The sequence below is a fragment of the Eurytemora carolleeae genome, unplaced genomic scaffold (genome assembly GCF_000591075.1).
Source record: "Eurytemora carolleeae unplaced genomic scaffold, Eaff_2.0 scaffold115, whole genome shotgun sequence".
Taxonomy (NCBI): Eukaryota; Metazoa; Arthropoda; class Copepoda; order Calanoida; family Temoridae; genus Eurytemora; species Eurytemora carolleeae.
The window spans coordinates 254,028-269,346 of record NW_019396189.1 but is presented as its reverse complement, the minus strand read 5'-3'; the positions used below and the strand labels follow the sequence as shown (position 1 = coordinate 269,346).

At 30.9% G+C, this 15,319-nt stretch overlaps 1 protein-coding gene across 1 annotated transcript in view; it reads left to right on the top strand.

Moving 5' to 3' along the window:
• Nucleotides 1–12,484: 12,484 nt before the first annotated feature.
• The window catches only part of LOC111697657 (calcineurin B homologous protein 1), a 5,540-nt gene continuing 2,705 nt past the window's right edge, over nt 12,485–15,319 (top strand). The window contains exons 1-3 of the mRNA XM_023467731.1: nt 12,485–12,606; nt 12,849–13,002; nt 13,922–14,056. Of these exons, the coding sequence (XP_023323499.1) occupies nt 12,503–12,606; nt 12,849–13,002; nt 13,922–14,056 (393 nt within the window). The 5' untranslated portion in view covers nt 12,485–12,502. The remainder of the gene's footprint in view (nt 12,607–12,848; nt 13,003–13,921; nt 14,057–15,319) is intronic.

The following is a 15,319-nucleotide window of genomic DNA, read 5'->3' as shown; positions in this document are numbered from 1 at the left end:
AAGTAAGAGATGAGAAGACTAACCAATCTTTTAAAACTTTGAACAATAACCGTTAAATCAATATTAAACGATTTTCCATTAGTCAAAACTTACGGCGCCATGACAATCTCTGGAACGACAATATTCTGCAATATTAAGTAATGAACTCTCAATAATACAAACTTCTAAAATTCTTCATCGATGTTTTTGGCTCCCAAACATATTGTAACCGCAGCGCTTGGCCCCCTATCATGAAGAAAAGCCTTTCTTTTCAAACGTGGAGATTTTTGCAAATTTTTTAATAACGGATAATTAACAATTTTACAACATTTTTTCTTTTATATTTAAATATTAATTAAACTTGAGGTATAAACAATTTTATGTTACCTCAATTTTCAATTATTTTTTAATTCTTTAATTTTCTTTAGAAGACGACATACATATTTAAGAGTCCTGGTACTACTGGATCTATTGTCTATGATTTTGATAATGATATTAAAATAACACTAGCTGGAGTGCCCGGTGTTGTCCAGATTTATATTATTTTTCATAGTCTATCGTTACTCCCGCTGTTTACCCGCGCTTGGTATTTAATCGTGATTCTAGCTAAAAGGCCCGGTAATGCCTTTGGAAATTTTAAAAACTCCAGAAGTCTGCAGTCTGTGTACCCTCCGGGATAGCCATGGGTTCCCTAAAAAATTCAGCCAATTTTGTCCAGCCGTTTGCTAACTATAGTTAACATATAAATAGATGATCGCAGAGCTTTAATATATATTAATTTTGTTGTTTTTATTCTCTGTCCGTTAAAAAATAAGTTCAGGATTACACGCATTTATTTCTTCCTAGGTTTTTTTTTATGGGAAATCATAGATACCCTGGGGTTGAAAATAACTAATCATAACACTTATTTTTAGTTCGCACGTCGTGCCAAAATAATAGTTTTGTAGATAATTTTATGAAACGTTTGTGTTTTTGTCTGATTACAAAGGCTACTTCTAGATATATAAAGCTTTTTAAGAAAGCAGAAATAAAATATAAAGTTGATTTCAATTTTGTTTTAATTTAAATTGAAAAAAATTCCGGGAACTGATCAACACTTTATAGCGCACGTATTAAAATGTACAGCTAATTTAACATTAGCACGATGATACCTTTGTAGCACTTTCAAAATAAAATTCGCCCTGAAGTGAGGTAAAATATTTAAGTACACAATAACTTATTAAAGCTTTTTTAATGAAACACACATTTTTTGACCTAGACTCCCTGGACAGACTTTGCTTGGTCAAGAACTTTGTTAACTTTGCATAGCGATACCTTTGACCACACCTGTATTTGATCAATTACGTGTGAGATATTGTCGTTTTTCAAGCTTTTGTTATTCTTACTAACAATTTCCTTCGTTGTTACTAAATCAGAATTGCGCAAGCTTTTTAACTAACTTAAAATTATTAATTTTCACAGAGAAGCTATCTCCTGCATTCTTTACCATCAAAGCATTTTAAGGATTCCTTTGTGAATCAGACTTGCAACTCTATCAATGGAGACACTTGAAATATGTCTTCTCTTAAATATTTAGACCAACAAAATTAACTTTCAAAGAAAAGGTTTTTTACCATGCGGTGAGACGGTAAAGTAAAAGATTTATTTAAAACTGCAATGCGCTTGTTTCTAGCTTAAGCCTAGAAGGATAATCGGCAAAATATTGCTCGAATTGTGTGTGCAGTGCAGATATAGATTTAGCAGAATTTCTATGTTCATACAAAAAAAACTGTTGGCAATAAACCAAAAAAAATAAAGACCCCGGTCGTAAATTTGTTGAACGGTAAACCGTCATATAAACTAACTGTCAAGTTTGTCATGATTCATAGATAAATTTAAGTTTGAAATTTGTTTTGATGCAAATATCATAATTGTAGTAACACTGTATTTCCGTTGCTTTTACAAATTCAATTTGTCACGATACAAAAATATTCCACCTCTACTCACTACAATATTCCACCTCTACTCACTACATTCCACCTCTACTCACTACAATATTCCACCTCTACTTTCTACAATATTCCGCCTCTACTCACTACAATATTCCGCCTCTGCTCACTACAATATTCCACCTCTACTCACTACAATATTCCACCTCTACTCACTACAATATTTCACCTCTACTCACTACAATATTCCGCCTCTACTCACTACAGTATTCCGCCTCTACTCACTACAATATTCCACCTCTACTCACTACAATATTCCACCTCTACTTTCTACAATATTCCGCCTCTACTCACTACAATATTCCGCCTCTGCTCACTACAATATTCCACCTCTACTCACTACAATATTCCGCCTCTACTCACTACAGTATTCCACCTATACTCACTACAATATTCCACCTCTACTCACTACAATATTCCACCTCTACTCACTGCAATATTCCACCTCTACTCACTACAATATATCACATCTACTCACTACAATATTCCACTTCTACTCACTACAATACTCCGCTTCTACTCACTACAATATTCCACCTATGCTCACTACACTACAATACTCCGCCTCTACTCACTACACTATTCCACCTCTAGTCACTACAATATTCCACCTCTAGTCACTACAATGTTCCACCTCTACTCACTACAATATTCCACCTCTACTCACTAAAATATTCCGCCTCTATTCACTACAATATTCCTTCTCTATTCACTACAATATTCCGCCTCTACTCACTACAATATACCGCCCTAGTTTTATCCAAAATTCAAACAGATGGGACATTAGATTTTGTCTTTTCATGAATTTTTATGTATTTCGTTTACACTACCCCTGAGGTAGAAGCTCAAAGGAGTTACGTGTAGTCGGCGTAGAACAGGCTCTCTCTCTGTCTGACATCTGTTACTTTAATTAATCTAAGTTTTTCGTTTAAATGCATCCGCCAGCATAAAAGTATCAAAGAGAATTGGTAAAATTGTGATTGAACGTTACACTTAGTAGGACAAGGACCGAACTGTTAAATGGTATTCAGTATTTTGAGTCAACTTCAGATTAAGTTGTTTTCTTTGAAAGAAATTATAAAAGCATGAAATGTGAATAATTCACAATTGTAAATTAATGATATTGTCCGTCGAAATATCTTTTGGTAAGCGAAGTTGATGAATATTAATAGAACATTTTCAGGTTTCTATATTTAGTTTGAAGTATATCCTACTTTTCTCAATATAGAATTAATTATTAAATTTCCTTTATTTTTTAAGCTTTAAGAATTAGGATTTTAGTTTTCAGCATCCAATTTTTCAGACATCTTTGTGTCTTCATCCAAGTATCCAAGTATCAAAGTTTCTATGTATTTAAGTATCCATCTATTTAAGTATCCAAATTTCCAAGTATCCAAGTTTCAAAATATTCAAGTTTCCAAGTAACCAAGTTTCCAAGTATTTAGGTTTCCAAGTATTTAGGTATCCAAGTTTCCATGTATCATAATCAAAGTATCTAATTATCTAGGTATCCAAATATCCAAGTATTCAAGTATCAAAGTAACCAGGTTTCCAAGTATCCATGTGTCCAAGTATCTAAGTATTCAAGTATATACAGGATGAGTAAAAAATCACGGTGAATACCGAGATCTTGCATATAATAAAGCACTTTTTTGGTAATCTTATTTTTGACAAATAAGTATAAAATTTTTGATTTTTTTATATGCAATCTGATAGACCCTTTAAAAAATCCACAAAACTATTTCTTAGTCAAATAAAGATAAGTAGAAAAACGAAAGTCCGGGTTAATATGTATTATTTCTATCACATCTGATCTGATTTTAAGGTATGTTAGAAATAATATATTCCCCACTTTTGTTTCTCCGCTCATCTAATTTTGAGTGAAAAATAGTTTCGCGGATTTTTAAAAGGGTCAACCTTCATGGGGGTTGCGGGAAGACATGCATAATGCACAAAGCTACAATTATTTAACAAGAAGGGGGGGGGGGGAAGATTTTAGATAAAAGGGAAATACTAAGGTAAAATTTGAAAGTAAATGCCGAAGAAAATGTTCAACTACTTTTTAAGGGAAAAACACCCCTTTGAAGATGAGGGCAAAATCATTTTTTACACACCACACCTGATTTTAACCTTTGCAGGGCCCCCCCGAGGGGGCGAAAGGAATACTGCCTCCCCCCTCTGTCTATGCGCCTGTCTATTTTCTATATATACACATATATATATATATATCTATTTTATGTATATATCTCTATTCTCTATATTTATCTCTATTCTTTATATATATCTCTAAATTTGCCTCTTTACATCTAAATATATACGACTGTGCTGTCTAGTTTTGACCTTGGACCCTACGAAGTAACGTAACATCCCTTTATTAAGCAACTATCTATCTATCTATCTCAGAATATTATCTATCTATCTCTCTTCCTGTGTATATCTATCTATCTATCTACTCCACAAAGCACCCACCATAAAGCTCTCAGCCAACATATACATAATATTATACAACACAAAACTATGCAAAAATTGTAAAATTGAAAAAACACCAATTTTTATAATAAAAGATCTCTAAATTTCTCAAGATCATTTGATTTTTTGAAAATACTCTAATTTCATTTTTATGATTTATTAACCCCTGTTTTTATATAGTGAGCTGAACTAGGCCTTTTTAAACAGGGTGAGTAATTATTACAGCAATTGTTTAAAATCTAGATTTAAAATTGAAGAACAGGACAAAACTATAAAAAGAGAATATAGAATTATTTGAAGGATAAAATGTTCTCCCTGAATTCTAAACAATATTCTCCTCAATTTTGACTTCGGTAACTCTGAACTCAGTTCTACGCCAAACCCTGAGAAGCTGTGAGGCCTGGCCCCTGTGCTAGTGATCAAACCCAGAGCAACATTTTCAATCTAAACCCCATTCCGCGGCATGTTATTTAAAATATCATTTAAACTTATTTTTGATCTGTAAAATACTATCTAGTCGATCAGTATCACGTGATAAAGTTTAGTTAATTTTCGATTTGATGACAAACATTTTCATGTTTGTTCGGAGCCTGGTCTCAAGTTTTTTTTACACGAAATATGCCACTTTTTTTTTGTAAAAAAAGTGGCATATTTTTATCTATTTTCCTTTTTTATTCATTTACTATCTAGAATCATACAGGTTATATATAAACACCTGCAAATTACAATGTTACATATAGAATATATAGAATATAGAAGGTATAGTGTGCACTGTGCAGTATGAACAACAAAAATGAGGGCGAAACATAACAGTAATGCACTATTTGAGACATTAGTTTCAATTACTTTATCATTTTCTGGTTTAAGTTGTTTAAAGGTTTAATTTTGGGTTTATATGAGAAGGGCGTGGTCGCCAAAATCCAGTGGAAAAGGAGAAAGCGATCTGAAGAAAGTTAATAACTGTTATAAGCAATTTTCTTTTTTTTAACAATTTAGATATTTATTATTTTAGACAAAATATGTTGTTATAAAAGTTTTAAAGAAAATAAGCAAAGTAACTGCTTGTCACAAACTCAAATTTTCAATATTTTTGCAACTGATTGCGTAATTAGAACCTTTAACATTTCAAACTGAGATTATTTGATCTAACAAAATTAATAGTTTGAAATATCTAATAGTGATTAGAAATTCCTTATGTTGTGGCAAAGACTTAATTCATTAAAATTCAACGGCTATACGAAGAAAAGGAATTTTGGGGTTTTAAAAAGATTACCATATAAATAGCATGTCTAAATTATGTACATTAAATTTGAAAAGGTTATCATAAGATTCAAAACCGTTAATTTGAAAACTTTCATAGATTCGTATGTGTCATTGTGTACTCTATGTACAGTATACAAAACATTATACAAAAAATTTAAAATTCGGTGATGGTGATGGACCAAACCTCTGTAGAGTAAAAAAGTAGATGTTAGTTCCACATTTATTGAAAATATATTTCGGTCTGGGTTGACCCTCGTCAGTTCTATTCTAACGATATAATAACCATCAAAATCGATAAAAAAAAATATAAAAAAATGTTTGTTAAAAATCACAAGAAAATAAACAAACAAAAAAGATTATTCAAAATAAAAATTTGGGCTGTCAAATGGACATAACAACCTTATGAGTTCACACCCAGTTCCTACCTAGGAAACTTCATAACAAAAAACAAATATCATTGTTTATATTATATTATCTTAAAAGAAATATCATGTATTGAAAGTTTTCAAAAAACCTGGTTTAAAACTATTTTGTTCAGATATTCTAGACAAATAGTTCATATCGTCATAAAGGGAACATAAAGAAGGAACCGCATAGATTCTGCACACTTATGCTTTATGATTTACATTTTAGGAAACCTTAGTATGGAAGTCCCCTAAGTTTAGGACTCCACGCCCTTAGTAGGGGAGTCCCTTAAGTTTAGGGCTCCACGCCCTTAACAGAGGAGTCAGTCAAACGTAAAATAACAATACACCTATATTTATAATGTCCCTAAGAACTTTAGCGATTTAAACACAAATTAATTTTGTTAAAATTATTAACCAGAAAGTCCCCTTTAAAGGTTGTCAGTGTGAAATTCTTGTTGGAAACACTGTATTTGAACCAATTATATGAAACACAGAAACCATTAGTTGATATCATTACAAGTTGATCAAGCCTCAGCTTTACATATCTTGGTTTATTCCAGTTATATCTAGTTATCATTCATTATCATTTTAATATTTAGTTATTATTCTCATTTACATATTTAGTTATTATTCTCATTTACAAATTTAGTTATTATTCTGATTTACATATTTAGTTATTATTCTAATTTAAATATTTATTTATTATTCTCATTTACATATTTAGTTATTATTCTTATTGACATATTTAGTTATTATTCCCATTTACATATTTATATATTATTCTGATTTACAAATTTAGTTATTATTCTGATTCACATATTTAGTAATTATTCTTATTGACATATTTAGTTATTATTCTCATTTACATATTTATTATTATTCTCATTTAATATTTAGGTATTTTTGTCATTTAAATATTTAGTTATCATTCTCATTTACATATTTATAATTATTATTCTCATTTACATATTTCGTTATTATTCTCATTTGAACATTTAGTTATTATTCTCATTTACATATTTAGTTATTATTCTCATTTACATATTTAGTTATTATTCTCATTTACATATTTAATTATTATTCTTATTGACATATATTTACATTGCATTTATTTACTCTAAGAGCTCAAAAATTTATGAACATTAAAACTGAATATCCAAGCTATAAATATCCAAATAAAATATCTAAACCATATATCTTAACTAAATATCTAAATTGAATATCCAAACTGAATATCCAAACTAAATGTCCAAACTGAATATGCAAATTAAATATCCAAACCAAACTGAATATTCAAACTAAATATCCAAACTGAATTTCCAAACTAAATGTCCAAACTAAATATGTAAGCAAATATCCAAACTGAATATCCAAACTGAATATCCAAACTAAATATTCAAGCTGAATATGCAAACAAAATATCTCCAACCCAAACTGAATATCCAAACTAAATAAAAGATTTCTAACTAAGATAAAAATATATCTAGATAAGATAAAAAGATATCTAGATAAGATAAAAAGATATTTAAATAAGATAAAGTGGATTTTGCGGATACTAGATAAGGAAGAACGGAGATAAGAAGATGACAGGTAGAACTTAAAGAATAGAAAGTAGCGAGTTATAAAGAAAATAGGCTTTTGGATAAATACATATATATATATAAATATAATAAATGAGAATAATATATATATATATTAATATAAATGACAAATCAGCATATCATCATATCGAATTATCAACACAACAAATCAACATATTGGGTGGTTTACTAATATATAAGAGACTTAATCTTTAACCTTCAATCACTTGCCTTAGGGGGAGCTTATTCTCTATAGTTTTAAAAGTGTTATATTTAAGACTAGAGAGACAGAGAGTGTTGCATGTAGAGGATGGAGTAGATAGAGAACAGGGAGTGGTTGCATGTAGAGGAGGGAGTAGATAGAGAGCAGGGAGTGGTTGCATGTAGAGGAGGGAAAGATTGTGAGGGGGAGTAAATGGAGAGGAGTGTGTAGTTTGAGATCAGGGAGTTGATAGATAGGGGGAGTAGGTGGATAAGGGGGAGAAGATGGAGAGATGAAGTATAGATGGAGATTAGGGAGTAGATGAATAGGGGGAGGAGATGGAGAAAGTGGAGTAGATGGAGAGATGGAGTAGATAGAGAGGGTGGAGTAGATGAAGAGTAGGAAGTAGATGGAGAGCGGGGAGTAGATCGAGATCAGGGAGTTGATTGAGATCAAGGGGTTGAAGGATATGGGTAGTAGATGGAGTGCACGGAGTAGATGGAGGCTAGGGAGTGTATGGAGATCAAGGAGTAGATGAATAGGGGGATTAGGTATTCAGGTAAAAAGGTATTTCGCCATTTGGGTATTGATGAAATATAATCTATAGTCTGTAAAGTAGATTAAGAACTGTGTAGCTGCATTATATAAGAACTGGTCTAGTGTACAGATTATTACGTTATATATTCACTACCTCGCCTCTCCGCTAAATGTCAACAACGCATGAACTAAAATTAACAATTGAAATAGTTATTATCGGAAACACGGTGAATTGGGCTCAAAATAATTTAATTTATTTTTCATAAATCAAGGGACTGTTTTATAACTGAGGTGTTTTTCTTTTCAAGGTTGACTTTATGAGCCGGAACTTTTGAATTTAAGGGTTAATTTCTACTTCTTCAAAAGTTACCAGCTAAATCTAACTAAAGCTATAATAAAGGTTTTAGATTTAAAGTCTAGGATTAGTTGAAAAGAAAAAAAGTAAGAGAGAGTTGTTTTCATATTATAAGTTTTGTAAATAATTATTTTTCCGTATCAGCGTCACTCCTGGTCTGGTTTTGAATTCAGGTTTGGTTTAATCGATTAGAATAATGGACACCTAATGATTTCTTGCACTCGTATCTTATCTTCTACTGGGTGTCAAGGAAAACTAATGAAAAAGTTTCCCTTTGGATTTATTTTGAGAAAAAATTATGTATTTTCAGTTTCTTAGTCTAGTTTTGTTTAGCTGTAACACGAAGTCATAGATGATTTAGTTTTATTTACAGTGCTACCCACAAAGAAAGAGACTTTAATAACGACCAAAAACTCGTTAAATATGACTTTGTTCGTGGCTTAATTTGGTCAGCAGTACTTGATATGCTCATTTAACGGTATACTTAAAAATGTTTGGCAAAAAAGACACATTTACAAAACTGCAGGGAACTATATTCTTAAGAAAAGCTTATTAAAACTCATCTTTTTTGGTTACCCTTTTTTAAAACAATATCAAAAGCCCACACTTCAGAAAGCCCGGAGAAAGGAATATAAGATATTGCTCTTTTCAAAAAGTTTATGATGTAGTAAATATAGGTAAAGTTTATGATGTGGTAAATATAGGTAAAGTTTATGATGTGGTAAATATAGGTGAAGTTTATGATGTGGTAAATATATGTAAAGGCCAGTGGAATCGGTAGACTGGCTTAAAACAAAGAAGAATTTTTAAAATCTCACAATTCTTTCTTAAACTTTCCGTCAAGAGGGGAAACTTATAATGATTTTATTTTTGCGACACCCTGTTTATACAGGGTTAAGAGGATAAACGAGTAGAACAAAAGTACGTAGAGGATTAAAAGATTTACAAATTATTAATAATTACTAAATATCAAACTTTTACAAACTTCATTCATTAAAACTTACAAAGAAAAAATTTCAAATTTTGTCCTTTTTGTTCTTTATCTTTTTTGTTATTTGGTTTTCTCCGGTTGTATATTTTGGTTTTGTTGTCGGACCGGTTCCGTCAGAAACAGCTCTAGTAGTATCAGTAAGCACGGATATCTCCAGTAGTAGTCACACCATGGGACGGAACTGTCCACTCTAGTTTATATCTCTGAATTTATAATACATCCCAGATACGTATTCGACTCTATTAATTTCAAACACATTCACCTCATACTTCTTGCGATAACTTTGATATATCCTGTAGCAAACAAAGGTAAATATTACATATCAAAACGAGTTTTTTGTTCTAGGCTTAAAAAGATTTTTGTAATTTCAATCGTTTAAATCTTTTAACATTCAATTTTGATTTTTACATTTTCCAATCCTCAAAGTATACTTCTAGCTCAGACTCAGTAAACTATATTTCGATGTATTTAAAATTTGAAAGTATATCAGGTCTTTTACGCTATTAAAATATGACTGCAAATATTCCGAAAAGGCAGGATATAAATAATTCGTTGCATGTTTACGCTTATTCCAATTTATTCTGTAATAGACTTTTAGGGCGCTACGCGTCCATCTTCTATTTCAACTTTTAATTGTGGCTTCATCTCTGAGCATCTACTCTTTGTAAAGTATAAAACAAAAACAAAAAAAGTTTGCAGATTTCAAAATATTTTTTAGTGCATTTTCAAAATTTTACAAAAATAAAATTTGGGCCCCAATCGGTTCAGCCGTTTTGACGTTTATTGGATACATACATACAAACAGACAGCCAGACTAGGTAAATTTATATATAGATGGGTTTATCAAGACAGATCTGTTGAATCTCTGGAGAATAAACTTTATGCGGAGACATAAAACCTTCCATGTAAAGCTTAAGTACAGATAAACAGGCAAAGTTACCCTAGATATATATTTACTTCTTTTTCAAAGCTGTGCACATTGCACACACATTTCTAAATTCTAATCGTGCTTAAAGGGATTGTAATCGTAATTCCGAGTGACCCTTCATGCAAAGATGGGAATGAACGTTTCACAACGGTACCCTTGAAACCTTTATTTTATCGATTATGTGTTTTGATATTAGTGTTTCTTTACATTTTTGATAATTTCTTTATGTTTTCCTTCAGGAGAAATGCGTTGAGTTAAGAACAAACAATTGAAAACTATTAAACTTAATCAGACAAAGCTTTTAAGGGTACCGTTGTGAATCGGACATTGTCATCTTTAAATAAAGGGTCACTTGAATTTACGCTTACCGTCAATTTTTCACTTTCAATATAAATGAAGAAAAAAATATACGATTTCGATAAAAAATGTACGATCTTGATAAAAAATGTACGATCTTGATAAAAAATATACGATTTCGATAAAAAAAATATACGATCTCGATAAAAAAATATACGATCTCGATAAAAAATGTACGATCTTGATAAAAAATATGCGATTTCGATAAAAAAATATACGATCTCGATAAAAAATATACGATCTCGATAAAAAAATATACGATCTCGATAAATACGATTTCGATAAAAAAAATATACGATCTCGATAAAAAAATATACGATCTCGATCAAAAAATATACGATCTAGATAAAAAATATACGATATCGATAAAAAAAATACAATCTCGATAAAAAATATACGATCTCGATAGAAAAAATGTACAATCTCGATAAAAAAATATACGATTTCGATAAAAAAAATATACGGTCTCGATAAAAAAAATATACGATCTCGATAAAAAAAATACGATCTCGATAAAAAAAATACGATCTCGATAAAAAAAATTTAAACGCCCTCTATATATTTTGCGGAAGAAATGCTAGTCTCATGTTTTTTTTTCTCAAGGTAAATCTTTCCGCGGGTGAACATGAATATATAAAAACCTATTATCTGTTTCTTCATGTCTCCAAGACTATTGGTTGGACCGTGAAATGAATCCGAACTAAAGATTTGATTAAGATTGCACGGTCCAACGAGTTTAAAACAAGAATAAGAAAATCAGCTGATACAAACCTACTCAACCGTGCTCATATTATGATTAACAAAAGAATACCAAAGTAAAGGCGGGGAGCCAAAAAAAACATAAAATGGTTGATATTTTGATTCTATTTAACAACAATTAAAGTTTGTCAATTAAAGAGCTATGTGAATATTCTTTAAATCTTTTTTGTTTGTTGAAGACACCGTAAGAGTTATTACAAGTGACCCTCCATACGATGGTGGCAATGCCCGATTTACAACGGTAGCCTTGAACCATTTATTTAATAAAAATGTGTAAGATGTTAACGTTTTTCTAGGTTTAAAAGTGTAAGTTATGATAAATTCTATATATTTTCCTGCAGTAGAAGTAGGGAAACCATGATTAAAAATAAACAGTTTTATAAATTATAATAATTGATAGCTATTTCATACTTAACCAGCCGAAGCTTTTAAACAAATCTTTGTGAGTCGGCCATTGTCATCTTGTAATTACGCGCACAGTCCCTTAAATCATGATGCTATATTGCTCCCCCGTTTGTTGTAAAAGGGAGTAATCAACTTTTTGTACTTTTACCCTTTAAAATTTTGTGTCACCTCGCTTTCAGAAAAAAAGATAAGTTTCTTATCTCTAACTTGTTTCAGATTAAATTTTTTATTCTTGAAGTAAACTATATTTTTGTTCTAATTTCAGATTTTTATAAAATAAAAATGGGTAATTCTAGATCTGGGTTACAGTTACAGGCGGAAGACCTGATTGCAGTACAGAACGAAACCGGGTTTACACCACATCAGATAGAGAGACTGTACAGCAGGTACAAATAGTGTAGATAGTATACGTAAAAAGTGTAAATAGTGTTCGTAAAAAGTGTAAATAGTTTACGTACTTATGTGCATATAGTGCACATAATTTACTTAAATATAGTGTACATAGTGTAAATATTGTACGTACATATAGTATTCATATTGTACGTACACTCTATACACTTACATAGTGCACAATACTAAAAATTGATTATATTATTTTTTGTTTGTTTTTATTAAGGTAATATTTCAGATTCACAAGTTTGGATAAATCTGACAAGGGTCATTTGACCAGAGAGGACTTCCTTCGAATCCCGGAGCTAGCTATTAACCCTCTCGGAGACAGGATCGTTCATGCATTCTTCTACGAAAGCAAGAACGGGGACGAGGATAGGGTTGATTTTAAGGTAAATTGAAAGATAGGTAGATAGATAGATAGATAGATAGATAGATAGATAGATAGATAGATAGATAGATAGATAGATAGATAGATAGATAGATAGATAGATAGATATAGATAGATATATAGATAGATAGATAGATAGATAGATAGATAGATAGATAGATAGATAGATAGATAGATATATAGATAGGTAGATAGATAGATGGTCAGATAAATGGTTAAATAGACAGTTAACCATTAGTAATTAGTAAAAGACACAACCCCATTTAAGTGGTTTAACTTGCGTGTTCGTTGTTCTTTGGAAAGGAATTGAGTTTTTGCCACAAACTAAAATGTTCTAATCCCTATATCTTTGCAACCTGATGGGTTGAACCTTAGATATTTCAAATTTAGATTATTTGAGCCAACAGAAATGATACTTTGAAATATTTAAGGTCTACGACATTAGGTTGAAAAAATAAAGGGATTATAAAATCGGAGTTTGTGGCAAAGATTCAATTCCTTTCGCTGAGGATTTTCTAGTTCAAAACTTGTTTTTAAAAAGAAGAAATCAACCAAAGAAGACAACACTTATTCGGCTTTACTTTGATTAAGACTGTATGATACAGCAAAGAATTGCATGTCTCATAGGCTAATTTATTTTAATGATTAATGGAATAGATTATTATTTTTAATCTTCTACTTAATTATAGATGTTTATTATTTCTATTTTGATCGTTTTTTTCCAATAAATATTTTTTATCTTTAAGCATAAGAAAGATTGTAGCGCTAATGACAACATGATTTTGCCGAAATAAACAAGAAGAAGAAAGCTCTCTCAGTTTCGTATTTAAAAGTCATCCCACAATGACAGTTTAGAGTTTAACACAAAATAACAAATTGAAACTTTTTCTCGGCGGATTTATCAAAAAAAACTATTTTAGGATTTCGTCAGAGTTTTAGCGCATTTCCGACCAATCAAGAAGAACATGGAGAAGAACAAGTTAAACACCAGGATGGAGAAGTTGCACTTCGCCTTCAGGATGTACGATCTGGATGGTGATGACAAGATTTCAAGGGTAATGTTTTTAATAATCAAAAGAATCCGCACCAATTTTCCACTTTTTGTTTAATCTAACAACAAAAGTAAAATTTTTAAAGTAGTTTGATGCAGTAAATGTATGGAAACCATTCTCACAATACATAAAATTGAAATTTAAAAAGGTATTCTTGAATAAATACAACATTTTAGCTAGTTCTGTATAATATTTGTATTTAATATATATCATATATATGTACTGTATATTGATAAGAAAATCTATCACCGTCTTATCTTGCAGACCTTAGATATTCTTGAACAACTTCTTTAAACTTTGCATTTACACAATCATACAAATATTTTGTGTGAATCATTTTATTCCTCTCTGAAATTGTAAATTTCGGCCGTTTTTTGCTCAAGAAGAGTGAAGCAGGGTCGGGTAGGATCAAGGAGCTGAGCTGGGAACTTTTGAATGGTGGATTTCGGGATTAATGCTTGATCCGCTCTTTTTCTTAATCTCGAGATTAAATAATGCTTGTTCTCCCCTTGTTAATAATCTCCAGATTAAAGAGATCCCATTCTAAAATTTTTTAAACATTCATTCCCTTCTAATACTATAGTAATAATATCTTTTCGTTTTTGAGTGCGTTCCTGTGTTTTTAAAATAGTCGTTCAAATGGACACCTGACTAATTAATTAAGTCTGTTTAAATGATTTATTCCGTCAAATTTTTTCAATATTTCGTGTGGCAAGAAATGGAATTTAAGTTTAATCTTGTTTAAACACATTTTACTCTGAATGCCCAACTGTTCAGCATGTTCTCAATTGAGAGTTTGACATTGATTTAAACTTAGGTTTTAATATTTATGCTTAATCCCTGTATAGAATTGAATAAAGGTTTGTACAAATGTAGGTTTATAATGTATTCAGATCATGCCACTGAATACATATTTTATCAGGTTCAAGTCCTAGCTCCGTATTTCCAGTTTAGGACTTTATTTCAACTCATTTCGATTCAAACAAAATTTTCCATGATATTTCATTTTTATTTCGTTGCTGCATGTAATAAAACAGCATTTATGAAAACAATAACACTCGGAAATTAACCCTATCCCCGCTGGGGTACTTGAAAACCAGGATACGCTGGGGGGGGGTCAATTTGACCCCCCCCTCTAAATCCCATGTTTTATGTCCAAATATGACAAATGATACATCATTAGAAAGCTCTTGTGCTCTACTTTTAGAATCTGCAAAAAAATTTGCAAATTTGCGAAAATTGAATTTTTTATCGCAAAATCCAGTT